Below are 27,127 nucleotides of genomic sequence, written 5' to 3'. Positions count from 1 at the left end.
CATCCTTCCTTCCTTTCTCCCTTCTTTCCTTTCTCTTCCTTCCCCTCCCTCCTTCCTTACTTCTTCCTTTCTCCCCCATTCCTTCCTTTCTCCCCCCACTTTACTTCCTCCCTCCCTCCACTCCTCCCTTCCTTCCTTTCTGATTAGAAAATTTGGAAAACACGTCAAAAGCACTGGAAGCACACCAAGCTCCCTGAAGCCTCAGAGCCTTGCGGACCCTTGGAAGAGTCCCATAGCTTGACAGAGGTATAGCTGGGCCATTTGTCTCTTCTTCTCCAAGAGGCTCAATTCATGAGCATTTCCAGAGGAAAAAGGCAAAAAAAGCTCTTGGGTCCCTAAACTATATCCCCCACGTTAAAGAAATCCCCCACATGTGACATCATGACTTCCTGTCCCCATCTCACTGTTACTACCACCTGCTGCCTCTCTGCTCCCCACATCCAGTCCTCCTCAGGGTGCTCTGGACCTGAAGGGACCACTAGGGGCCTCCCCGCCATTCCCACCCTGTCCTCCAGTTCCAAGTCAGCACAGGGGGGCTGGGGGGCTGCACCAATGCCTGGTGTTTCCTTCTGCACCTGCTGCCTCTCCCACCACCCTTCACACTCCCTGCATGGAGTGAAAAGAAAACAGTCTTCAAGGCTGCTTTACAGACTGCACAGCAAACACCGATGTCAGAGCTCCAGTAGGAACTGGCTGTGACTGAGACAGGGTGATCTGAACAGCAAAATGCTTATTGATCATGATGAAATAGTTAAAAGCTGCTCTCTGAACAGTGCTCCAAATCCACGCCATGAAACTGGCCACAAGTCTTTCTCCTCTTCGGTTACTGAGTCAAAGCCAGGGCAAAGAAAGAGTTCACGAGAGCAGAAAGCCTGGAGACTCTACAATGTGAGGTGACAGTATGGCTGTCACCTCGAGAGAGCCTCCTCAGGGCTCTGAGAAGCCCACACTCCCACCCCAACCTCTCCAAGGTCCCCATTCTGAAAAAAGCAAGGAAAAACAAGGAGATCTAACTTACTGAGGCTCTCGGATCCCTAAGTGTGCTCACCTGCAGCTGTGGAACCTACCTGCACCTGCAGGACATGCTCACACCTGGTGAGGCCCACCTACACCTTCTCACCTGTGCCTGCCAATGGCCCCGGTGCTGGGGAGAGCTGCACCTGCTTCCCTGCTGGCTCCCGGCCAGTGCAAAGAAAACCTGAGCACAGTTACAACGGCCCCAAGTCTTTAGTACAGACATCACAGGCCACTTGGGAGTCCAAGGGGCATAGACCATCGTGACTTGCAATTCTGCCTACTGTCTGTTCCCAGGGCTCTCCTTGCAGCCGGGGAGGGAGGGACATGGAGCAGCTTGGTCTTTTTCAGGTTTGTCCTGTCATCTGGGTGACATGATCTGTTATGGCCACATGACAGGACACCTCCCACCTCACTGGCCAGTCCCTCTGTTCAGCATTCAACTGAAGCATCCCCACATGGGTCTCCTTCCTCCCGACTCTGGACACTTCCCTTCAGGAATGTGCCCAGCCTCCACTGTGGCACAGGCCATGTCCCCTACACCCCACCCACAAACCCTCACCGCCCTCCCACAGTCTTCGCACTGTCACTGTTATTCATGGGTGGAACAGGGTCAGAGCAGAGATACATGCTGAGCACTGCCCAGTGTCACCTCAGTCCTCACCAAGCCCATCAGAAGCTGAGACCACCATGGGGCACTGGCAGACTCTGAGCCTCAGAGACAAGGTGAGACTCTGCCACTCAGACGACATGTGGCGATGGGGTCCTGTGATGTGTTGGGGCCAGGCAGCTGCAGGGATGTGTGGGAGTAGGGCAAAGGCAGCCTTGGCCTCAGGTCTACCCAAGCCATGGGGCACCCTGACCAAGGTCACTGGGACAGTGGGGGAGACCAAGACAGGCAAACTCTCCAATTCTTCATCTGAGGTTCCTGGAGAGTTGGGATCCAGACCAGGACTGTTGAGTTCTGCACAAAGAGTTTACAGGACGGACCGAATTCAGCCTAACCCAGGTCGACACTGTTAATCACCAATGTATCACAGAACAGACCCAACTGTGAAAGGGGGTGTTCTCAGACCACTCAGCTAGACAACACTCTTCGATGATGTCACCTGTTCCAGTGCACAGATCTCCCAATTAGGGGAGATCATGGAGGGTGTAACCCCCCTCTGCCCTCTTGCACTGGTCACCTGGAACTGTTGCTTCCATTCAACTATGAGGAAGGAAGGAAGGGAGGGAATGAGGGAAGGAGGGAAGGAGGGGTGGAGGGAGGGAGGGAGGAAGGAAGGAAGGAAGGAAAGAAGGAAGGAAGGAAGGAAGGAGTTAGGAGAAAGGGAGGGGAGAGAAGGAAGGTGAGGGAGGAAGAATGGGGGAGGGAGGAAGGGGAGGAGGGAAGAGGGGGAAACAGAGGGAGGGAGGGGAGGCCAGGGAGGAAGAGAAGGAAAGGAAGGGGAGGAAGGGGGAGGGAAGAAAGGAGGGACGGGAGGGAGGGAAGGGAAGGAGAAAAGGGAGGGAGAGAGGGAGGGGAGAGGGAGGGAGGATGGAGGGATGGAGGGATAGGGGGAGGGAGGGAGGAACTGAGGAAGAAGAGAGGGATGAAGGAGAGTTAAGTGCCTACAGCAGAGACCTTGCTACCCACAGTGTCATCTCCACCTTAGGGCCGCATGACCCATTCTGCACTGGTGTTGTAAAGCCACCATTCATGGCTGCAGGTGGCTCATGGGGTAATGTGTGACTGGCGACTGTGCTCTATATCATACAGCAGAGTCACAAATCCTAGTCCTATCAGAACGCCCCAGGGAGAACAATCCGGCCTCAATGAGCCATGGGCCAACTCCTAAGTGACTGGACACAAGCTCATGTTGAAAACCACCAAAACAAAACTGTGGTTCTCAGAGAAGGCACTAAAATTCTCCAAATCAGGCCTCACCAGTCCCATGCAGTCAGGACTCCAGGGTCAAAACCTTGTCAGTATTTTATAAAACTTTCCCAGTGTTTCTTGTTCGCAACCAAACCAGAGCAGGCCTGGGCCTGGATTCACCCTGGAGCTGTAGCAATCAGGGGACATTTAAAATTACACTGACATCCAGGCCCCCTCCCAGGCCAAGCTCATCTGCCACCCTGTGATGGCAGGAGTACCTTTGCCACGTGCACTCAGGAAAGGTCCCTAGGCGGTTCCAGTAGGTGGCCAAGGCATCAAACTCCTGCTGTAAAGAACGGATGAAATCTAGACAGGAGCCTATAATCCTAGCTACTCAGGAGGCAGAGATCACTGTTCAAAGCCAGCTCAGACAAATAGTTTGCAAGACCCTATCTCAAAAAAAAACCCACCACAAAAAAGGGCTGGTGGGGTGGCTCAAGGTGAAGGCCCTGAGTTCAAATCCTTTACTCTTTATTAAGTGTCGGTATGTGATATGACAGCAAGAGTGGGGTTCTTAAGAGATAAGGTGTTCTTATCTCTCTCACACACACACACACAGACACACACACTATGTGAGCATTGCATACATTGATTTCCCTGACTTAATCATTTCATTACGTGTTGCATGTGTATCAAAACATCAGGTTGAACATCTTAAATACATATGATAATAAATACAATTTAAACAGAACATGACCTACTTTAAAACATGACCTTCATTTTCTGTGCAGGCCACTGGAAAGCAGTGCACCTCTTTATCGTTACAGGATCATATAAGAATGGAGTATGGCACCACAACAGGCATGCCCAGTGGGCTCTGGAAACTCCCTTTCATTCCTCAGATAGAAAACAAATAGAGACCAAAGACTGTGCTGAGGCTAGCTTCATTTCAAATCAACACAGAGAGCAAAAGGAGAAACGACAGCATGACAAGGGCAGCTCGAACACTTTTCTTGGCTTAAATGCACCCAGAAATGGCTTAAAGACCTCTCCCTGTGGAAACTGAAATCTAGGGTTGGGCTCCCCAGCCTGGTTCACCTGAAGGGTACGTTCCCCAAAAGCAGGAAAGCATGCAATCCTCCACATATAACTGACTAGAAAAGGCTACCCTGAGTGACACAGCAAGACTGATGTCAGAAAGAGCCTTTCCTGTGCCTCTGCCACACCCCTTCTCAATGTCTAACCCTGGTTCTAAGAGAATGAGGGGCTTCCACAAAGCCCTAAGAAAGGGAATCCTTTTTTTTTTTTCTTCCATTCTTTCTTTCTTTTGGGGCAGTACTGGGGTTTGAACTTAAGGCTTCATGCATGCTAGGCAGGTGTTCTACCCCTTGAGCCATGCCTCCAGCCCTTTTTGGTCTGGTTATTTTGGAGATAGAATCTTGCTTTTTGCCCCATCCTCCTAGTTCATACTTCCCACTGTACCTGGGATGTCAGGCATGTGCCACCACCCTCAGCTTTTTTTCTGTTGAGATGGGGTCCCACAAACTTTATTTCCCCCAGATCTGGTCTAAAACCCATGAGTCTCCCATGTGTCTGGGAAGACAGGTGTGTGCCACTGCACCCAGTGTTGGTTAACACAGAGTCTCATGACCTTTCTTGTCCAGGTTAGCCTCAAACTGCAATCCTCCCAATCTCAGCCTCCTAAGTAGCTAGGATTACAGGTATGAGCCACTGGCTCCCAGCAGGGAACCCTATATTTCAGATTGTAAAACTGAAGATGCTTTCCACTGGCAATGCACAGAAGTGCTTGGTTAGACAGAAGCATTTCTTCCAAAATGCCATATTTAATAGGGAAATGAAGCTAGGCACCGGTGGCTCACACCTGTAATCCTAGCTACTCGGGAGGCAGAGGAGGATCATGGTTCAAAGTCAGCCCAGGCAAGTAGTTCATGAACAGCTATCTCAAAAATACCCAAAAGGAAAAAGGCTGGTAGAGTAGCTCAAGTGGTAGAACGGCTGCCTGGCAAGCATGAGGCCCTGAGTTCAAGCCCCAGTACTGTCAAAAAAAATTACAAAAATGACATGCACTTCTAAACCCAGGAAGTGCATCCTTCTGCATGTAAGGAACATCAGCAAGACCACCACGTTTTGTGTCTGCTATAATGTAGAGCACAGATGTGAGGAGACACAAGCCCTGACCAGCCCTGCCCTAAAGACTGCACCAATAGGGTTATAGGATCTGACCTCATTTCCTTCCCAGTCATTTGAGTCTATTTTCTTTTCGTGTTTCCTTCCACCTTACCCACCCACAACATGTGGTCTTACTGGCCTCCTCCCTGCACAGCATCAGTGGTTCTCAGGGTGGATGCCAGGGCTAGCTATGGGCTGCACTGAAGGCAAAGACCACAGTTCTTAGTGGTTGATAGACTGTGAGAAGTAGGGTCAGAGGCAACTTACAGCCCTGTCCCCTCATAGACAGCTATGGATTTGGAGAGAGAGCAAGGCACATCCCTCAGGGACACAGAGGACAGGTGGCATGATCAGAATTGAAACTGTGCTGCTTTACGTCATCAAGCCTAGGGAGTTGTCACCAACTCTCCAACCTGACAGGCAGAATTCTCAGCCTCCCTGAGAGAGAGATGTGGCTTCCTTAGGGGAGACAAGGTGTCCACACTGGAAGTCAGGTGGTCTCCAGTGACTTTTTTTTTTCCAGTGCTGGGGCTTGAATTCAGGGCCTTCACCTTGAGCCACTCCACCAGCCTTTTTTTGTAATGGTTTTTTCAAGATGGGGTCTTGTGAACTATTTGCCTAGGTTGGCTTTGAACCTTGATCTTCCTGATCTCTGCCTCCTGAATAGCTAGGATTACAGGCGTGAGCCACCGGCATCCGGCTCCAAAGAGACTTTTCATCATCTGAGGTAGTTCCCCACCAAGTTCAACAAGAGTTACCCTGTCATCCAGCAGCTCCATACCAGGGATATACCCCCAAAGAAGTAAAAACAGGTGTTCAAACAGATGCATGTGTATCTGTGTTCACAGCAGCACTATCCAGAAGAGCTGCCAGGTGGGCCTGTCCCAAGAGCTCACTGACCATGAAGGAGTAAACTGCAGTCTGTCTGCATCATGAGCAATTATTCAGCCATGATGGGGATGCATCTCTGATAGACGCAGAGAAGCCTTGAAGATATCACCATAAGTAAAACACACCAACCAAGATGCATGGCCACATGGTGCATGACTGCCTTTATACAAAAAGTCCACCAGAAGCCAATCTATACAGACAGGAAGTCGACTAGTGGTTGCCAGGTGCTGGGAAGTGACTGCCAATGGGTAGGGGAATGGAGAATGTTCTGATTCCAGAGGCTAAGGCACGAGGATCTTGAGCTTGAGGCCAGCCTGAGCTGCATAGTGAGTTCAAGGCCAGCCTGGGTAACACAGCAAGATCCTGAGGAAGGAAAGAGGAGAGAAGAGGAGAGGAAGAGAGGGGAGGGAAGGGAGGGAACAAACCAGATAGTGGTGATGGCTGCACAGTATTTATGTGGCCGTCCTCAATGCCATGTCATTAATTATTATTAATGTCCTCAATGAACTTATGCTTAAAAGAGTCATTTTTATCTTATGTGCATTTTACCATAATAAAAAATACACACTAAAGGAAATCTGATGAGTGATTTTTGTTTTGTAGGTGGGCCAGTCCCAAAGTTTTCAACTTTACATACGTATCATTTTATTACTTTCCTTTGATTTTTAGTGTTAGGGTGTTGGGTTAATTTTTAATGTGTGTTTAGGTAGTTGATATTAGCTATGACTTACAGGAGAGTAAAGATAGTATTTGTTACAGAAATGGAAGTTTGGCGGTGGGAAGGAAGAGGTAAGGGAGAGTAATGGAAGGCGTTGAACAGACCAAAGTAAAGCATACCCACAATGGGGACACATCAAGAAATTCTTTGAACATCAACTTAAATAATGATAACGAAGGACAGGACTATAAATAGGTACAGTGTGGAGGGGACTTGTGGAAGGGGGAGGTGAAAGTGAGGGAATATGGTGGATGGACTTCATATACTTACATGAAATAGAACAAAGAAACCTCTTGCAATTGCTTTAAGTGGGGCAATGAGGGTGTTGAGGGGGTGATGGTGGGGTGATCTAACCAGTGTACAATGTAAGCCTATTTGGAGTTGTCACAATGAATCCCCCTGAATAATGAATATATCCTAAATTTAAAAAAAATTAATCAGGGGGAAAAAAAAAAGACATGGAAGTGTGCGCCTCAGTGGATTGAAGGCCGATACCGTGGCTAAACCAGGCAGTGTAGATCAAGCAGGAAGTAGCCTAGAAGCCACACCTCCATGGTCTAAGGCCTTTCTTGTACTTCCTTGTCTTTGCCCTTGGACTCCCATGGATTTCCTCAGAGTACCTGTCAATGTACACACCTGAATCTGCCTGCTTTGCAGAGAGGGGCAGTGGGATAAATGGATATAATTCATCAACTCTCAAATTGTATACTTGTTTTTCATGCTTTTATAAAAAAAAGTATAGTCAGGCCTGCATGCATACAGGTTCCATTCCATATTCTTGGACTCAACCAACCTTTGCTGGAGAGTATTTGAAAAACCTGCACCTGTTCTGAATATTTCTTTTTTCTCGTCTCTAACCCTGGTCACATTGTCTGAGCTATCAGAAGCCATCTGGAAATGGGTTACAGTATATGGGAGGGTGTGAAGTATTGGGGAGGGTGTGCATAAATTCTGTGTATTGTACCATTTTACATAAGGGACCTGAGTGTCTGCAGACTTTGGAACCCGTGGGACCCTGCAGCCAATCCCCTATGGATAACTCGGTACAACTGCAAATGCAAGGAGGGCTTCCCAGTGTAGACAGTATGTGTCTTACTCTGAAACATTTCCCACACTGGAAACACAAGAGTTCTTTGTAGAGCAGTGAGCCGACTCCTTAATTAAAACAGGCACTCAGATATGAATAGCCTGCCGGTCCTAAAATAACAGGTGTAAAGTTCAGAGAGGAGTATGAGCAGTCTTGACCTCTGGCCAGGGAACACTTTTTAGAGTTCTTATGGTACAAAATATGCCACTCCTATCCAGTACCTCCAGGAACTAAAGCTGGAAAATGAAGCCTGCCTTGCCCACATCAGCAAATACAACGCAAGGTTCCTTCACAGGAACAGGCCAGTGACTTCTCTGTGGTTCATTTAGTTCCCCAATGCCAGTTCCAGGAAGTCTCTGGTCCTGCAGCCCTACCTAGCTGCCTAGAGGAGGACAATGGTGGGGGAAAGGTGCTCAGAGAAAAGACGGCTGACCCTGGTCTGACAGTGACCATCCATGACCATCTGTAAGGTGGAGATGTGAACACGACTGAGGTCTCTTGCTCACTCCCCAGTCCTCCACAGGCACCTGCGGCAGTTTTGCCTTGGGCAGTGGTCACTGCTGTCCCACCACCACGGGATGTGCGTGCTATGTCTCCTCCACGTTCAGAGGGCCAAACACTGACCCAGTGAGCTCCACAGTGCAACATGGAAATAACAATCCCCGGCACAGCTCACTGATGATCCCCACATCCAGATCACTGATGGTCAAAGTCAGTAAGAATCGGTTTCTTCCAAGGCCAGCTCCTGGGCACAGGCCCTGTGGTCACTCCTACTGGAAAGAAGCATGACCCAATGGCATCCCCATCTCACCCAACTGCTACCCTCCGCCCAAGATTCTGGGCTAAACTCACAGGCCTTTAATGGACCTCCCAGGCACTGACAAGAGTCACTCTCTCTACTAATGGCACAATAACTGTGCAGGTAAGCCCACACATCTCCCTGTGCTGCCCAAGACCATAGGGTTTATACTCTGGGAAGAGTCTCCCTCCTGGGATTCAAGGCTGGCCCCACAGTGGGGCCTGTCTGCCTCCCCAGTCTCACTCCCTGCCACTCTGGCCTGGTACTGGTGATCAGCACTGAGCTTTGCTGACATGCCGCACATCTCCTGCCCCCGCCTCTCCCTGTATCATCTGCCTGGCCTGGATCCCTCCACCCAGTCAGGTCTGGCTGTGCTCCATGCACACGCACTTGTGCACAGGTGTCTTACATGAGCCTGGTGCCGCTCATCCTGCCACCAAAGCCCATGAGATAGGCAGGCCACTTTCTGAGCTTCAAGACTCCTCTTCAGCAATCACAGTTGGGTCCTTTGGCTGAGTTTCAGCTTACAACTACCCAACTGTTAGAAACCCAGTCCCTTCATGGCTGGTACACACAGGCCATGCGATCTGGATGAGTGCCATGTCTAAGGAATGCTAAAAACACAAGACAAGATGGCCCCGGAGCTATCTGCATGAACAAGCACCTGCCAGGTTGCTGATGGAACATGAATAAAATATTTTGACAACGTGAAGCAAGAAGCCCTAGAGGTATGGAAAAAAGCAGGCCATCCATGGAATCATCAATTTCACAGGCTGAGTCACTGCTCTTGTTTCTCGGGTGTCAGTAGTTGAAATCCTCTGTGCCACACCATCACCCACGTGCCGGCTGAAGCAGAGCTGACACCCGGGGCGGTTGGGAGCTAGGCAGTAGAGCAGTGTTCCTGAGACGCACAACCAGAAGGCATCAGACCACAGTGGGGCTGGGGGAAAGGCCTTTACTGGCAAGTAGGTACTTGGAGGCAGCAAAGTGCCCCAACAAACCAACTCTCTGCCCTCACCTATCTTCTAAGATATACAACACTGCACCCAGAACCACAGACAGCAGGCCTGTCACCAAGGCTGACACCCCACCCTCTGGACAGCCTCTCTCTCGTCCCAACAAACCAACTCTCTGCCCTCACCTATCTTCTAAGATATACAACACTGCACCCAGAACCACAGACAGCAGGCCTGTCACCAAGGCTGACACCCCACCCTCTGGACAGCCTCTCTCTCGTCCTGTGGGTAGGATAAGTTGTCCTACATATCATCCTGTGATAAACCTCACCTCTACGCCTATTCAGCAGGGCAACTTGCTTGTGGGGGGGAGGTATCTGTATTGCCACCTGTCCCTTGGCCCCATTTACAAGTCTCTTATCAGTTTTTAGCATATGCCAGGTGACATAATGAATAAGTCATGGGCACTGGTCTCAAGATGGTTTCTAACTGTAGTGGAATAAAGGTGGGGCCATGGGATACAGAGGAGGACAGACAGGAGCTCTGTTTTAAGACCTGGTAAGCTAGAAGGTGGTGGACCAGTAAAGGCAGTCAGAATGACAGCTCTTACGATCATTACCTCCATCACCATCATCCACCAACCACTACCACCAACACCAGCCAGCACCTGAGATATTTAGCTGATGAAGAGAAAAGGCTGGTTGTTCAGTTTTAGAGGCTTCCATCTAAATCCAGCCTCACTGCTTCAGTCCAAGCAGCACAGCATGGTGAGATGATGTGGCAGAGTGAAACCACTACCATATGGCCAGAGACCAAAGGAGAGAAGAAGAAGAAGGCGCAGGGTCCCAGTATCCTCTTTAAGGACACACCGTCAATGACCTCAAGACCTCCCACTAGCCCTTCTTCCTATAGGATCTACCATGTCCTAAATGCACCTTCCTGGGGCGTAGGGCATTACCACATGAACCTCTGGGGTCACTTAAATCCAAGCACAATCGTCATCGTCACCTTCAACATGGCCACCACCACAATCATCACCATCACCACAATCTTCCTCCTCCTCATCATCACTATCTTCAATATGGCGACCGTCACCCTTACCATAATAATCACAATCCTCACCAAGTCACCATCCACATCATCGTCCCTTTCCCATCACCACCACCTTCAACATGGCCACCACCAATATCATCACCACATCACCGTCCACATCATTGCCAGCCCCACCATTATAACCAGAGGAACAGCCACAGCAGCAGCACCACTGTCATTACTGTGCTGTTATAAAAGTGACACTCTCAGGAAACACTCAGACTCCACATACAATTTTCATCTTAGAAATAACCATACCCATGACCGGCATGCTGCTCCTTGCAGAGCTGATCCAATGTCAAGGTGCGTAGCTCTGAAGCCCCCAGGACAAGCCCTGGGAAATCCTATTCCCAGCTCTCTGCCCCAACTGGTAATCTTTCTTACAGTCAGGACAAACAGTGAAGGATCACTGACTTCAGGATGCTGGGGTCTCTGTGCCAAGCCTTCATCTACAGACAGAATTAAGAGAGCTGTGCATATATCAGCATCTGGGTCCAAATCAGAGATGACCATGAAGGAAGGGCTCATGGAGAAGACATGGTATTCTGGGAACTTGGCAGCCCAGACTTGTGCTGTATGTGTCGATTCTCAAGGAGGAGATGACCAGGCAATGTTGCACCATTGCTGGGACTGGGTCTCATACACAATGACAGGAACCATGCATTGTGGGGTGCTCATGCACCATCTGGGGCCCATCATGAAGCCGTTCAGCCTCCTTGAGTCTTTCCTACTCAGCACACTGGAACCGGGAACCACATGTAGAGGACCCTAAGTGGGCAGTCCTCGTCGCCATTGACTGAGAGGATGGACATGGACTTGAAAAACATTGAAAGTACAGGTTTTCCAACATCCCAAACCTTCCAGGGATTCAGAGCAAGCTGGCTAGCCACCACCCTTTTCTTAGTTTCCCTCTTAGTATCCAGGGATTTTTGTTTCATGTTGCTCATCAATTGAGAAATGTAAATACATGTGTTGAATTTTAAATTAAAACTCAATAGGGTTCTAATGTTCTCTCTACCTGCCAGGGAGAGAAGGAATGCTCCCTTCCCTGTCCAGCTGGAATGGGTACATTCTCTTACTAAGCTGCCAAAACAAGATATCCTTAACTGAGACCCAAAAGACAGCTGTGCAGGTTGCTCAGGCTTCCTCTGCCATGCCCAGACTTTGGCATTAAATACAAGCTCAAGACCTGCTCCATTGCCCAGCAGGGGTTGGCCTGAAACAGGAAATCCATTCTGGATGAAAAGGAAGGGCAGGATTGGCTGCGCCCAGCCTCAGTGTTGAGTTTCTCTTCAGTGTCCACTATTACTCCTTGAGGACAGCAGCTCATTTGTCTCATTTGTAATGGGTGTACTTTGGGAAGGTCATTTCTAAATTTTCAAAAGGTCTCAGAAGACCTGTACCCAGTGTGTTTGTATACCATCTTCTGATAGCACTATAGTTCTAAAGGTATGAAGAAAATGGAGAAAGGGCTCGAGATGCCTGTTGAACATCAATGGATTAATACTACGTTTGTAAGATTGATAACCAAATGTGCACTGAATTTTACTAGTCTACTATTGAAATCTGAACGCCCTTTCATTTCAAAATGATAATTTTTTTTCCCAATACTGAGGTTTAACTCTGGGGCCACAGCTTAAGCCACTCCACCAGTCCTTTATTTGTGACAAGTCCTAGGCTTTATACCTGTTTTGTCACAGCAGGAACGAGGAAATCTCAATGACTGAACTCAGTGGCCTGGAAAACAAATTAACCTAACATGACCACTGAATGACGACCTGAGCTTGGAAGTGCCTTTTCCACATAGTCCCAGATACTCGCAACCTCAGGAGAAATTTTAATCCCAGAGAAAAGACACCTGATTTTATTTTTCCCCAGGTCATTTCTTTTAAGAAGGTTTGTTAAGTGCTAAAAGCAGATAGTTTTGTTCCCACTAAAAACTCAGTTTCCAGAGTGTATTTAATTAAATGAGCTAACACACCTAAGAGTTTGGGCTTGGGCTGAGTCCTCGTCATGGCTCTGTTGCTGTCATGGTGCCTGGTGTTGTTGCATGGCTGTATATGGAGTCTACTCAAGGGAGACCCCCTTCAGCTCAATTAGGCCGCCATGCCTAGACCTCAAAGCAATGTGCTGAACGCATAGAGGGCTTCCCATCCACATTACGTACTAAGATAATATTCCTGGTCTCACTCAATACTGGAGCAAAGAAACTCAAGGAAGAAGGAGGAACTGGTAAGCCCTCCTTCCATTCATGACCTTTCTTGGCCCTCTAAGGGGCAGCTGACCAGGATGCAGATACACCCAGATGCCCTGGTCCTTTCTGGTAACACCCAGGTTCCCTAAACCCAGCTCTGTCTTGCCCTTCATCTTCTGCAGCTGCTCACAGGCCCGGGGCAGCAGCCTCAGTTTGACAAGTCTCTCCCAGGGGCCTCCCTGTGCACAAGGACCAAACCTTGTCCCTGTGGCCTGCATTCTCACTAGATGGTTTTGCTCCACCCTGTGCCCCTCTGCCTGCCAAGCCTCCTCCCAGACCAAAGTGACCACAGCCAGCTGTCTGGGCCACCCTGGCTTTTATGACTCCCCAGCACTGGAAACACTTCATAGTAACCTGATCCTAGTGCAAGCCTCACATTAATAGAGCTAGCAGATCATGGTCCTGCAGACCTGGGCAGAAGTCTATCCACTACCACAACCCTTGGCTCTTCCCAGGCCTCATAGCTGGGCAAGAAGACCCTGGCCTGGTTCCCAGAGGGAAAGCGCACACATAGTCCCTGCCATCCCGCAGCTGGCTCCAAGGGGGTGCATAGAGGGGGCCCTCACACATAGCTATCACCCCAACCATGCCTGGCCTCGTGCTTGGTTCTGGGCTGCAGTTGTCAATCTCCAGGCTCCTGAGCCTGCTTCCTCTGGAACCTTTCCTGGGTCCCTCTACAGTCCCCACTTTCCACCCCACACACGATCCTCCAGCCAAACTGCTGTGCTAGTCCCCGATTCCCACAAACAGTCTCCCAACACAGCACACTGTCAAAGCAGATATATGTATTTATAATCAGGCCACTTTCTGTATCTTGACTGCTTAATCACCCCATCCCCACAGGCCACCTCAAGGCTGTCTTCGGTCCCCAACGTTTTGACTGCTGATCACCTATCACCCTTCCAAAAGGCCCTGATAGATTCTGGATAAGTACACTCCTATCCTAGCCTATCAACACACTTCAAGCTCATTCTGCAGATGTGGAAACTAAGGCTCACAGAAGTTCAACACAGGCCTTGAATCAAACAGTTCGTTGGTAGCATAAGGGAATCTGTACCAGGTGATCTGGCTCCAAGGGGGCCCTCAGCTGGCCAACTGCCACCACCAACAGACATTACAAACAAGTGCTTGTGAAATGAAAGTTCAGCCAGCCCCCTTCAGCAGACTAGGCCCAATCCCTGCTCTGTGCTGACTACATGGGCACATTTTGTCCCCATTCTTCACACACTCCAAACCTGCTACAATCAACTCCCACGGTGGCATGGTGCCACACTGATCCCAGGGCACAACTCATGAGAAGAGAAACATCCCACCACTGTGGGAGTGGGCCAGACCCGGTCTCCCAGGTGATTAACGTCTTATCAGAAATGGATGCCCACTCACCTTGCCGCCCCGGACTCCTGCCAGGGCCCTCTGTCATGTCAGGAAGCCTGCCATTCGCCCGGAGCCCACCTCCCACGCTGTTCGGACACATGGAGCCGTTGGCTGGGTTGCCCAGGGCATTCATGTGAGTTGGGATGGGTTCAAAGGTAGGATCCAGCTCCAAGATCAGCCTGTTGAGTTGCTCAATAGACTGGTCAATGTCAAGGGTGGGTGAGCCTGGGGAAGGGCCTGCACTTAGCTCCAGATGGGCTCCGTTCACAACTTTGTCGTCTAGTAACCTGGGCTGGAGAGCTTTGCCTAGACTGGGTTGCTGCTGCTGTGTGTCAGGGGGATTTGGCCCATTGCCAGTGCCCCTCTGGACTGCCACTCTGCTACTGGCTCCACGGGTGGGGGTGACTGGGACCCGGGGCTGGGTCTGCACCAGGCCAGAACTGTCTGGTGCACCACGGCTGCCCACTCTGGCCTCCCCATCAGGGGTGAAACTGTACTGGTGAGCGGCCACCATCTGCTGTTGGCGTACCCAAGTCTGGGTGGAGTAGCTGCTCTGCCCATAGGCCTGGGCTGGGGTGGGCACTGAGGGTTTCCTCAGCAGAGTCTGTGGTTGCTTGGGTTCTCGGCCTCCAAATGTCTGCTCCTGCTCATAGAGGGTGTCCATGCCCAGTCCAAGGTCAGGAGCAAGGGCACAGTTTGGATCCTCTCCAATATTACTGCCACAGCCATCAGACAGGAGTGAGTTCTGGCTGCTCTGGTGGCAGGTGAAAGGGCCCAGGTGGGCTGACTGTGGCCCCTCTGAGGAGGAGAGGGTGCCCAGGCTGTCCACGCTATGCAGGTCATGGTGAGGCATGTCGTCGTCAAGAATGTCTGTCTCCCGGTCCTTCAAGGTGGTGTCTCCGTTCACGTGCACCTGGGCAGGCACCACATGGCGTGTCCCACTGTATTTGCTGTGACCATCGGTCATGTCCTTCAGGGAGTTCCCAGACTCTTCCAGGCCAAAGCCACTGAGCAGTTGGTCCAACTCAGCCTTCTCCTGGGGGCTTAGGCCCCTCCGGGTTCCAAGGGTCGGACGTTCTTCTGTCTTGTCTGTCCTGGCTGAAGCAGTGGAGTGGCCCGAGTCACTGCTGACTGACAGGGTGTGGTCTCCGTGGTCTGGGCTGCTGGTGGCTGGTACAGCCTGGGGGCTGCCAGGGATGCCGGGATCTGAGGTGCTTTTCTTCCTCACCTTGGCGTAGAGACTGCCGTCGACCGGGCCCTGAGTGTGCAGCACTGTGGGAGAAAGAGCAGGAGACAAGCTATAAGCCAGGGAAGAAAATGAACGTCACCTTTCACTGTGGGCATATATGCTCGTGTCTAAACAGATGAAGAAATTCACAACGTAACTTACAATAAACAGAGACCAAGTTCTCATCTGAGCTCCCACAGTTCCGTGTAGCTTTTGCAGAGTGAACACCAAGGAACAGCAACGACTCAAATCACATCTACCTTTATTTATTAAATAAATAAATTTATCTGCAGTGCTGCGGATGGAACCCAGGCCTCACGCAAGCTAGGCCAACCCCTACTACTGAGCTATACCCTCACCTTGGTTTCTACCATTCTCAGTTTAAATACACACATACACACACACACAGAGAACTGTCTTACGGAGAAGTCCTGGAATGCTCTGCCCTTTGAATCAATAGTGTCATTGGTATTACAAATGCAGAGCCCAGCTCAGTCCCCAAAAGACAGAGACCTTCCAATCATACGCCTTGTACTTGTTGAGTGGTGGCTTCCATTACATCGAATAACGAACTTGCTGCATCTCAGCATTGAAGCTGCTGACAATCTCAATATGTAACTCACTGAAAGCAAAAAGGGCAGGGTTGGATCTTGGCTAGGGATGCTCCATGTGGCAGAGGATCTTGGGGTCATATAGGTGTGTCATGCCTGGGTCAGGACTACCCAACCCTGGAGCTGTCTTGTGTCACTGACCTCTCCACATGTGGAATGTCAGGAAAACAGCACAGGTGCACGGCCGGAACCCCTGCTACTGTTATTAATTAGGGCCCTGGAGGTGGCACTCAGATTCCAGAGTCCCAATCTGCTGACTGGAGCCCTCCATGGCCTCTGCCACATGGCATGTCACAGCAAGAGACTCCTGCAATTCACTGGAGTCTACAGTCAGCATATCACCTCCCCCACCTTCCCTTTCTTGGCTGTGAAATTGCAGGCATTCCACAGCAGGAAGCTGCTGATGGCTGGAAAGCAGGCTGTTGGGGAACTGAGGATTTGAGAAACATAAGCCAAGGTAACTGAGCCTGATCCTGTGGCCAGCTACTCTGGAGAAACCTGTCCCAAGTGTGTGCCTCACAGCCACTAGGCTCCAGCCTGGATGTGGCCATGGACAGTTGGAATAGGGTCTCAAGAGATATTATGCCAAGGCCTCACATGGCCCAAGACACAGCTCTGAGGGCACATCCAGACCCAGGCTTCCTTTTTATTTCAACTGGCCCTAGAGGAAGTATTCAGAAAAAGGGAGATGAGGATGGAGGACAGCAGGGTACGGTTTGGAATGACTCAATCCTCGTTAATAATTTGACAGTACTGGGGTTTGAACTCAGGGCTTTACACTTGCTAGACAGGTGCTCTACCACTTGAACTACACCACCCCAGCCATTTCTGCCTTAGTTATTTTGCAGGTAGGGTCTTGTGTTTTGGCCCAGAGCCAGCCTCAGACTGGGATCCTCCTACCTACATATGGCTTCACCCATAGCTGGGATCATAGCTATGTATCACCATACCGGGCTTATAAACTGAGATGAGGTCTTCTTAACTATTTGCCCCAGCTGGTTTTGAACTTTAATCTCCATTTCTTGAATACCTGGGATTATAGGTATGAGCCACCATCCCTGGCCTCAGTTCTCACTTTAAAGTAGAGCTTAGGATAGGGAGAACCTGAGGTAGAAATGACACACAAAATGCAGTAAATAAACCAAGTCTTCAAGACAGGGCAACTGGTGACAATAGGGATTGTTTAAGGTGAGGGTATAAGAGGCAGCAGCTGGTAACCCAGAGCCTGTTACAGGACAGGCACACAGCACATTTTCTCTAGTATGATCTCATGAGGAACCTCGATATTGTTATTCTTTATTTGAGCCCCAAAGAACTGAGACTCAGTCAGGCACTACATACCCCCAACCACAACCTCTGGGTCACTTTGCAGGGGCATGGATTGTCCTAAATCGACAGAGCTCCAGAAACCTGTCTCAGGGCTTCACAGATCCATGCCTGTATCTCTAAGGCCCAAGGGGAGGGAAGGAGAGGAGTCCTGGTGCCAAATGTTCTTATTATAGCTACCACTTAGCAGGAAGAAAGACTTGAACCTTGGTTTTGACAAACAGGGTTACCTGTGTCTTCCCTTATTCTTGCAAACACTTGGCCACATCTGTGTGTGTTCCTGGTCATGACATGCAGACAATTTTTTTTTGCGGTACTGGGGCTAGAACTCAGGGCCTTCACCTTGAGCCACCCCACCAACCCTATTTTTGTAAAGGGTTTTTCAAGATAAGGTCTCATGAACTATTTGCCTATGCTGGCTTTGAATCGCGATCCTCCTGATCTCTGCCTCCTGAGTAGCTAGGATTATAGGCATGAGTCGCCAATGCCCAGCAGAAGGGAATCATTAAAAGCTCTTTCCCAATCAGAAGCAGTGGTGGATGCCTGTAATTCCAGCTACTCAGGAGGCTGAGGTAGGAACATATCCATCCCAGGCTGGCCCTGGGCAAAAAGTGTGAAGCCCTACCTAGACAATAAAACAAGGGCTGAGAGGCGTGGCTCAAGTGGTAGAACACATAAGTGCAAGGCCCTGAGTTCAAACCCCAGCACCACCAAAAACAAAATAAAAAACGAACATAGCCAACCAATCAAAAACAAACATATAACCATCAATGAGGGTCTAGAGGCAGAGATGACCTGTGGTCATTGGCCACTTGCAGTCCCTCACTCTCTGGGCATCAAACACCTGCCATGCAGTACAGCCACTGGAACCAGGTGCAGGGCTGGCCCTCGCTCTTCACCCACCTGACTGGTCTTCAAAAGCACTTGAAGTCACTCAACCTCAGGGCTCCAAAATTTTAAAGAAACCAACAGTTCCAAAGGTTAGTCCAATGTGGCTACAGAGCAGGAAGCAGAGGCCAGAGATGGCAGGGTTAGGTGAACATTTCTGCCACAGTGGACTCAGATTTGGGGCAAGAAGATGAAGACAGCCCTGGTTAAACAGCAGGTGCAAAACACACAAATGGTACCATGCCATTTGCCACTCCTAACCCCTTATGTCCTCTGGCCACCTGGCTATGAGAGCCAGGCTGGGGACAAGCCCTGCCCTCTCCTACACACATCTATATGAGGGCTGCTAAGCTGGGTCCAGAGCCAGGTAACTGAGGCCACCTCTCTAAACACCTGAGGCCTGTTTTGCTTCCTAAGACCTGGTATGAAAACAGCAGGGTAAGAGCAACACACGAAGCATCGTGGCTTGAAATGAAACTTAACTGTGGCCATGGCGGGGGCGGGGCCAAGGTCACTGCACAGCCAATTGCAATTTTGCTTCTGAAAACCAAACAGAAGGCCAGCCTCTGCTGCTGGAAGCCCTCAGAGACCCTGGTTGAACACAAAGTACAGATACCTGCTTTCCAGATGGCAGGTGGCTCCTGATAAGATAGTTCTTATTTGGAAAAGTGGTGAAGACCAAAGAAATAACGCAGTCAATGAAACACGTATCTGCATTCCTGGGCACAAGCTGTGGCTGGGTTACTGCCACCCTTGTGTCCCCAAGGGACATAGAAAGCCCTACCCCATGCCACCCCCAACACTGGTGAAGGACAGAGATTTTGGAAGGTGAGTCTAGCCACTCACCTTTCCCTTGCATGTTTGTATATTGCCCCTTGGTATCCAACAGGAATTGGTTCCAAAATCACCTTTACCCCACCCCACACACACAGATACCAAAACCTAAAGATAATTTAGTCCTTTCTAAAATATGGTTTAGTATTTGTATAAAACGTGCTACACACCCCTTTCATAGGCTCTTCATTATCTCTGGATTAATTAATGGTACCCTCTTGCAAATCTTCAAAGGATCCATGAATGTTAGAAGAGCAAGGAGTGTACTGGCTACACATTGTTAACACACTTAACACAATGGCAATGATACGGAAATAGTTGTTACTGTATTTTGTAGGGAATAATGACAAGGAAAGTCTGTAATTCATTACGGACAAATATTTACGAATTATTTTCAGCAGGGTGCCAGCGGCTCACGCTTGTCATCCTAACTACTTGGAAAGCTGAGATCAGGAGGATTGCAGTTCAAAGTCAGCCCAGGCAAATAGTTCCCAAAACCCCATCTCCAAAATAACCAGAGCAAAATGGACTAAAGGTGTGGTTCAAGTGGTAGAATGCCTGCTATGGGGCCCAAATGGCATGCTTTAAGTTTTGCTGCCTTCAGAGGAAGGACGGGACAGCCTGAATCACTGTTATTCTGCATATGGAGAACCTGCTCCTAGAGCCAGGAGGGGGACTCACCCAGAAACTTAAGCTCTTCAGCTATAGATGGACCCAAGATAAGAACCTCCACACATCCCCATTCATGGTCAGCCATCCCTCTCTCTATGTCCCATTTCTCTATGCAGCACCATCACCCCCAACTAACAGGAACTAGAGCCTCCCTCTTGCACACTACCTGGCAATGATTTCCCTGAAGCCAGAGCTTAGTTAAAAATCAAACATAAATAAATACAGGCTGAATAGCTTCCAGTGCATGACATACTCGTGGGGGAGGTTTATCATCCAGAAAAGAACAAGAAGGAAGAAAATCCACATAGGACATTCTCGCAACACCTACAGCCACACACCTGTGGAGAGCCCACTCCCTCCCACCCAACCAACCCTACCTTTAAAATGTGGCTTTCCCACCAGGAAGCTCAGAGGCACTCGCAAAATATTTCAAAAGTAATCAAGGAAAATGGGAAAGACCTCCACCCCAGAAAAAACTCCTTTCATCCTAACTAATGACCTGTTTGAGTGATAGCCACCTGTGCTCACAGGTGTACTAAAAATCCACTAACCAAAGGGAGGGCTATACCCAGAGCTCATGTCCATCCAACCCCAGACATTCTTTAAGATTTGCCAGTGACACATGAAACTGCTCATTGGTTCTGCTGCCCACAGAACACTGATATGATCAAAGGACCCACTTAATCATGGTTGCCTCTTTGTGCCAACCTTATGGATCTCCTGTTCTACTTTCATGACAAGTTTGCTTAAAAAGCAACTTTTCATTTCAAAACAGCTAACAGTATTCTCCCTGCAAGTCTTCAAAGGAGCCACAAGTGTTTAGAAAGAGCCGTCATGCTGGCTGCCTGGTGTACCTGGGACCAGGTTCAGGAATCTCAGCATAGCCCCTGGGGAACAGAGAGGAACAGGTATGGAAGGGCACTGGGCATGCAGAAGGAAAAGACGGAGCAGGGTGTAGACGAAACCCATCACCCGCCACTCTCCGTGAGCCGGAAGCTACAGGAATTGGTACTCAAATCAGAGGACAAAGAGAATTTTAGAAATGTCCCTCTCCTGCCATCCAGTTGACATTTAAAGACAAGGCCATTGTGTCTGTGACTCCACTCAATTCCCAAGCCACTGTGAGTAGAAAATGGAAAACCCATTTTACAAAAGAGGAGAGAGAGAGGCAAGGATGCGTGTGCCAATATTCAAGGTTTAAAAAGCCTAGCAAATAGAGAACCTGGGATTCAAACCCACCTTGTCCAATTCTAAAACACATTCTCATAGGTTCTTCAAAATGATGCCAATTAGCTGGGTACTAGAGGCTCACGCGTGTAACTGTAGCTTCTGGGGAGGCTGCAATCAGGAGAACCAGGGCACCAGGATAGCCTGGGCAGAAATTTTGAGAGACTGCATCTGAACAGGAAAAGGCTGGGAGTGGTTGTGTGCACTGATCATCCCAGCTATCCAGCTATGGGGGTAAGCTTAAAAGAGGATTGCAAAATGTTTTATTTTTCCAAAACAGAGAACAGGAATGTAAATCAGATCCTGCCTGGGGGCTGGTACCAGTGGAAGGGAGAGGATAAATGGAAAGGGTGTAGGAGGGTGAATATGGTACTTATGTATGAATATGGGAAAATGAGATCTGTTGAAACTATTCTACGATTGGGGAAAGGGGGATAAAGGAGAATGATGGAGGGGTGAATTCAACTATGATAGATTGTAAGAATTTTTGCAAATGTCACAATGGACCCCTAGTACAATAATATGATAATAAAAATAATAAATTTGTTTTTGCAGTACTGGGGTTTGAACTCAGGGACTCCACCTTGAGCCACTCCACCAGCCCTTTATTGTGATGGTTTTTTTTTTTTTTTTTTTTTTGAGATAGGGTCTTATGAACTGTTTGCTCAGGCTGGCTTCGAACTGTGATCCTCCTGATCTATGTCTCCCAAGTAGCTAGGATTACAGGCATGAGTCACCTGCACCCAGCATAAAACAAAACTTAAAAAAAAAAAAAAAAAAAAATTGAGGCTTGTGATCCATGTTGCCCTGGGCAGAAAACAAGACCCTATTTCCAGAACAACCAGAGCCAAAAGAGCTGGAGGCATGGCTCATGTGGTAGAGCACTTGCCTAGCAAAAGTGAAGCCCTGAGTTCAAACCCCAGTACCACCCTGGAAAAAAAAAAAGATGCCATTCTAGTCCCACCCAACCACGGGCAAGTGAAATCAGCAATTTAATTTGGAAAGGAGTTCACCTGAATGTTTTCTCTGTAGCTCCACAGATAAAACTATCTAACCTCTCTGTACTCAAGTTCACACTCACACTCAGTCTCAGAGACCACTAAGTCCACTGTCCATCCTTCCTAACTCCTGAGACAGTTCATGGGCCCAGAAGAGAACCCAGCATTGTCATTGCAAGTGTCAAAGTCATGTTTCATGTTCAGCTTCCTAAACTGAAGCACTTGCAGCCCCACCATGTCCAGGAGCCCTTCCTGGAAACACAGGAAAAGGCTCCTCCTCCAGAAGTAACTATCAACAATTCTGTCTCCAGGTTGTCCTCGAATGATTCATACAGGGCCACCCAACTGAATCAACTCACCATATCCAAACCGTGTGACAGACTGGTGGGGGCAGTCGCAAGTGTCCACAGCACAGCCTGGCCAGCAGCCCGCCTCCCAGGAAGAGTGTCTAAGAAGAAACTGCTCTCAAGAAATGAGCAGCAGTCATTTGTCTGGGTCTTCAAAGACCACACAGGGCCAAACACAACCAGGCTCAAAGGCTCCAAATGTGAGTCTCTGCATGGTGACATCCTGGAGATGCAGGGCCAGGGCACAGGTCAGGGGAGGAATGGGGAGGCTGCTTGGGGTACAGGGATATTTGGGGCCATGGCAGAAGCATCAATGCAGAATGTTCTTCAAACTCAGACAAGTGTACACTCAATAGAGCGGACTTTCTTCCACTTACTTCAATTAAAACAACCATCATGAAGCCAGGCACTGGGGGCTCATGCCTGTATCACAATTTGAGGTCAGCCTGTAAACATCCAAAATAATGAAACCATCTCCAAAACCATCTTAAAAATAACCAAAGTAAAATGGACTGGAGGTGTGACTCAAGTCATATAGTGTTCTGTTTTGCAAGTGTGAAGCCCTGAGTTCAAATTCCAGTCCCACTTTTAAAACAAAACAAAACAAAAAAGAAAAAACACCAAAAAAAAAAAAAACCCATCATGAAATCAAGATAGAACCCATAGTCAAGGTGGGATGGGTTCCACCCTGCTGTGGCTCCATGGGAACTCCTCCCCTCCCCTTGCCCCTCCCCCATTCTTCTTCCTCACACTCCCACCCCCACCCCTGGGGCCTTCCTTCTTATTACATTCCTGAGATGGTAAGAATGCCTTTCTCCTTGAGATAAGCTGTCATGGTCCCTTGTGCCTCCCATGTGGCATACAGCTTGTTGTGATTTTTTTCACAACCGCCCCCCCACCCTGCCCCGCCCAGACCTTCTGACATAATCCATCTGGCCTTAATTCCTGGCCTGACCACAGATGAATTACTCTGTCTGTGCTTCACTTTCCTTGTCTGTGGACAAGTAACTTAGTGAAGGGGGCATTTGGTGACACCTCCACAGATTAGTGAACCCAACGCCGAGGGCGTGATGCACAGAGCTCACGAGTGATTCACAGGAGCAGTGTGTTCCCTATGTGTCTAATTAATGAGTCCAGAAAGCTGGGGCCTGCTGACTGCACATTTTGGGAATTACATGGAGGAACTTGCTATCGTAAAAGATGAATTTATTTCTTGATTTATCTAAAAGTTCCCTACGTCATTGTTTGACATGACTCAAATTACCCTGGGTGTCAATTTTTCTATCCACACAGAGTGACTTTATGGCAACACTCCCTGGTGGAAGCTCTTGTAGCTATAAATTCTTCGTGGCTCACACTTTTTTTCTATTTCCTTGGTGACTGGTGACTGCCAACAGTGGGGACAAAGCCAAGAAGGTGGTTGGGCAGCCACTGTGCTCTGGGTACCTCACACCTATTGCTTTATAATGTACAACAAGCCACAAGTGGCTTTGGGCTTTCCACTGCTGACTCTGTGAGGTCACAGGGCTGAGACCATGCCCGACTCACCAGAGGCAGGAAGAGGGTGGCTCAGCAGAACTGTGTGACACCTGACCCTCCTGCATGTACCTGTGAGTTTCCAAGCAGACCACACAGCCATTGGGTCTGAACTTGTAGAACCCAGAGCGGTGAGCTGGCAATTCAGCGCTAGACAGGACAGGTGCTGATGGAGGGCCCGGAGTTCAGCCTTTGGACCTGGGAGAACCAACCATCACACCAGGTGGACTACAATTGAGACGGGGGCCAGAGCATAAGACAAGGTGGGGTGGGGTCACCAGGCAGCTCTCTTCGATCTACTGATGGGGAGTTAGAGGCTCCAGTCATGTCCCAAAGGCATCTGCTCCCTCACGGCCCAGTGGGGGACTGCAGGTGACAGAGGACCCACGCTTTGCCATTAGGAGCCGAGGGTCCACTGGTCCAGGACGGTTCCTTACCGACGGGAGATAGTGCTACCTCGCTGGGCCTCACACACACACAGAAATTGCTCTTTTCCCATGTGAACCAGTAAAATTAGAGCCTTGATCACCTCCCACTGAGACAAGGTTGGCTTTTATTTTATTGCAAAAGAATTCTGCCCCAGTGCTAATTAAAGATTTCCTGAGTTTTGGACTGAATAAGTTTTCGTTCCAGAGAAAAACCCAGAGCTAAGAAATGATGCCTACAGGTGAGCCTTCAAGAATATTACCTTTCATCTACAAAATCAGACACTGTAGGGCTTTGATGTATTACAGGGTGGAGTGAATTGTGCCCTTTCCCTTTAACTTTTTTGTTTAAAAAAACACCAAGATGCCAATAAACCAGGACAGCCTCTATTTCTCTCTCCCTGGGCAGAGTTCCCAAAATAATTCCCTTCTAAGACATCCTTCGGTTGGTTTGTCAATATCACTTTACTCAGCTCCCAAACCTAAAAAACGACCCTCTAAGCTGCAAAGCTTAGAGGTACCTGGGGGGCACTGTGCCAAGACAGTCCAGGAAAATCTCATGGGGAGCACAACATAGCTTGGCACTCATGCTCGCTAAAAGCCAGGAAGGCTGTAAAGTCTTCAAAGAGATATAGAGCAGGAAAAATACCTAACTAAAGCAAGAACAGGAGTAGGCCACACACACACACACACACACACACACAGGCACACACACACACACAGGCACACACACACAGGCACACACACACACACAGGCACACACACACAGGCACACACAGGCACCCACGCCCATCTCCTCACAGTCACAGGACTTGGGAAACAAGCAAAAAAGACAGCTGGAAGTCCCTTTAGCTTCAGGAGAGGCCACCGGAGCCATCTAGAAGACCCAAACACAAGCTCAGCCTCAGACCATCTCTGAGCTCTCCCCAAAAACCAGGAGGTAAGTTTGCCTCCTGCAGTTAAAGCCCTTGCTCCCCTCATGTTCTCTTCCAGGACCCCCACATTGACAGGCCAGTACCCTCTCTTCCCAGCCAGGGGGTCTTGGCACAGTGGCCAGTCTCTAAGGGTGCTCATCCCGACTCCAGGCACCTGCAGCCTTTCTGTGGCACACACGCATGCGTGCACACACATACTCCCTGCTTACCTTCCTGCCCAACACCCAGCAGCTCTCTCAGTCTGAACTGTCAGCCAGTGTCCCTTGAAGGCAGCCTTCAGCAGCATCCTGGGTGGGGTGGGCCACCTCCCTGCCAGGACACCCAGCCTCCAGCTAGCTCCGCTTAGTACCTTAAGTAAAAGATCTGACCTACACAGGGACTTTGATTCTGACAAAAAGGCTAGCACAGTGCAAACACAAGGGTGGAGTTTGGTGCAATCAGGTTGTATGAAATTTGAACTCTCCAGGCTGAGGGGTGGGGCTAAGGGCTCCTCCAAAGAGTCCCTGGGCCAGGTTAGTGCAGTCACTCATTCTCTCCACTGGGGAGCCTTCCTAAGGAGCAAGGAGTCACCACCACAGTCCTGTGCAGTTTACAGACCACACTTTCAGCCTCTGTTGGTTTTCATCAAAATACCTAGGTAGAAAATCTTCGGGGTACCTCCTCCATCCCCTGGGAGCTGTTTCTGTCTTCCGTGCTCAATGTGGGAGAAAGCACGCTGTCAGTGTTAATTGCACACAGTGGATTTTTTTGTGTGGTTTCTGTAGCAGACCAGACCGCTGACATTCAACTTAGGTGGGCTTCGCCAGTGACTCACCCCTTGCCCTGGCTGAGTATCAGTGATAATGTGACCACATGCTTTTACTCTTGGAGTGAACAGAGCCCATCACAACAAACAAGGCCCTCTGACGCCTTAGGATTGATTCCCAAAGCACAAAGGCAAGGAGGGACACAGGACATGCCCAGGCTGTAAGTGCAGGTACAGTGCACCGCACATAGGCACACACTGCTCACAAGACGTCAAGATAAACGCCTCTCGCCCTCCATGGAAAGGATGTCTTTCAGGACAGGACAGAGTGCACTTCTTGTGCAAGAAGTTCTATTAGCTTTGGAATTCCATACAGAACACTGCCTAACCCACTTGCTATCAAAGGAAGCAACAGTACCGTTTCCATCCAGCCCACCACATCCTGTTTTCCCTCCAAAGAATACCCAACAAGGGGCTGGTGGAGTGGCTCAAGTGGTAGAATGCCTGACTAACAAGTGTGAGGCCCTGAGTTCAAACCCCAGTACCACCAAAAAAAAAAAAAAAAAAAAAGGTGAAGGCCCTGAGTTCAAACCCCAGAACAGCAAAAAAAAAAAAAAAAAGAATACCCAACAGAAGAAAACAGATTAGAGACAGATTTTTTGTTTTTTCTTTGAGTACTGGGGTTTGAACTCAGCGTCTACACCTTGAACCACTCCACCAGCCTTTTTTTCTGATGGGTTTTTTTCAAGATAGGGCCTCACGAACTATTTGCCCAGGGCTGACTTCAAACTGTGATCCACCTGATCTCTGCCTCCTGAGTAGCTAGGATTACAGGCATGAGCCACCTGCACCTGACTTTAGAGAAAGATTTTGAATAACGTGCCTTGAGGACTGAAATGGTTGTTGTGTCTCTTCTGCTTGTCTGAATCTACTCTGTGTCCAGCGATGGCCAGGGAGCACACAGATCTGGAATGTAGGCCTTTGCACCCCAAAACAACCCAAGAAAAATGACAGCTTGGAGCCCCAATAACTACCAAGGGAATATACAAAGAAATTTGGACACTCACAAGTGGCTTCCTTTCTCCATTTATAGTAGAAAGAAGTCTCAGGATTAGTTAGGCA

The 27,127-nt window shown here is 49.1% G+C and overlaps 1 protein-coding gene across 11 annotated transcripts in view; it reads right to left on the bottom strand.

Annotated features, from left to right (window-relative positions):
• Tns3 (tensin 3) overlaps positions 1-27,127 on the bottom strand; it is a 271,418-nt gene that overhangs the window by 67,575 nt on the left and 176,716 nt on the right. For all 11 annotated transcript variants that reach the window (XM_074065416.1, XM_074065415.1, XM_074065414.1 and 8 more), the window contains one exon: positions 14,243-15,505. In XM_074065416.1, coding sequence (XP_073921517.1) covers positions 14,243-15,505 — 1,263 coding nt within the window. The remainder of the gene's footprint in view (positions 1-14,242; positions 15,506-27,127) is intronic.

The sequence above is a fragment of the Castor canadensis genome, chromosome 2 (genome assembly GCF_047511655.1).
Source record: "Castor canadensis chromosome 2, mCasCan1.hap1v2, whole genome shotgun sequence".
In the NCBI taxonomy this organism is placed as follows: Eukaryota; Metazoa; Chordata; class Mammalia; order Rodentia; family Castoridae; genus Castor; species Castor canadensis.
Note: the sequence above shows the minus strand (reverse complement) of the source record. Positions and strands in the feature narration are given on the sequence as shown.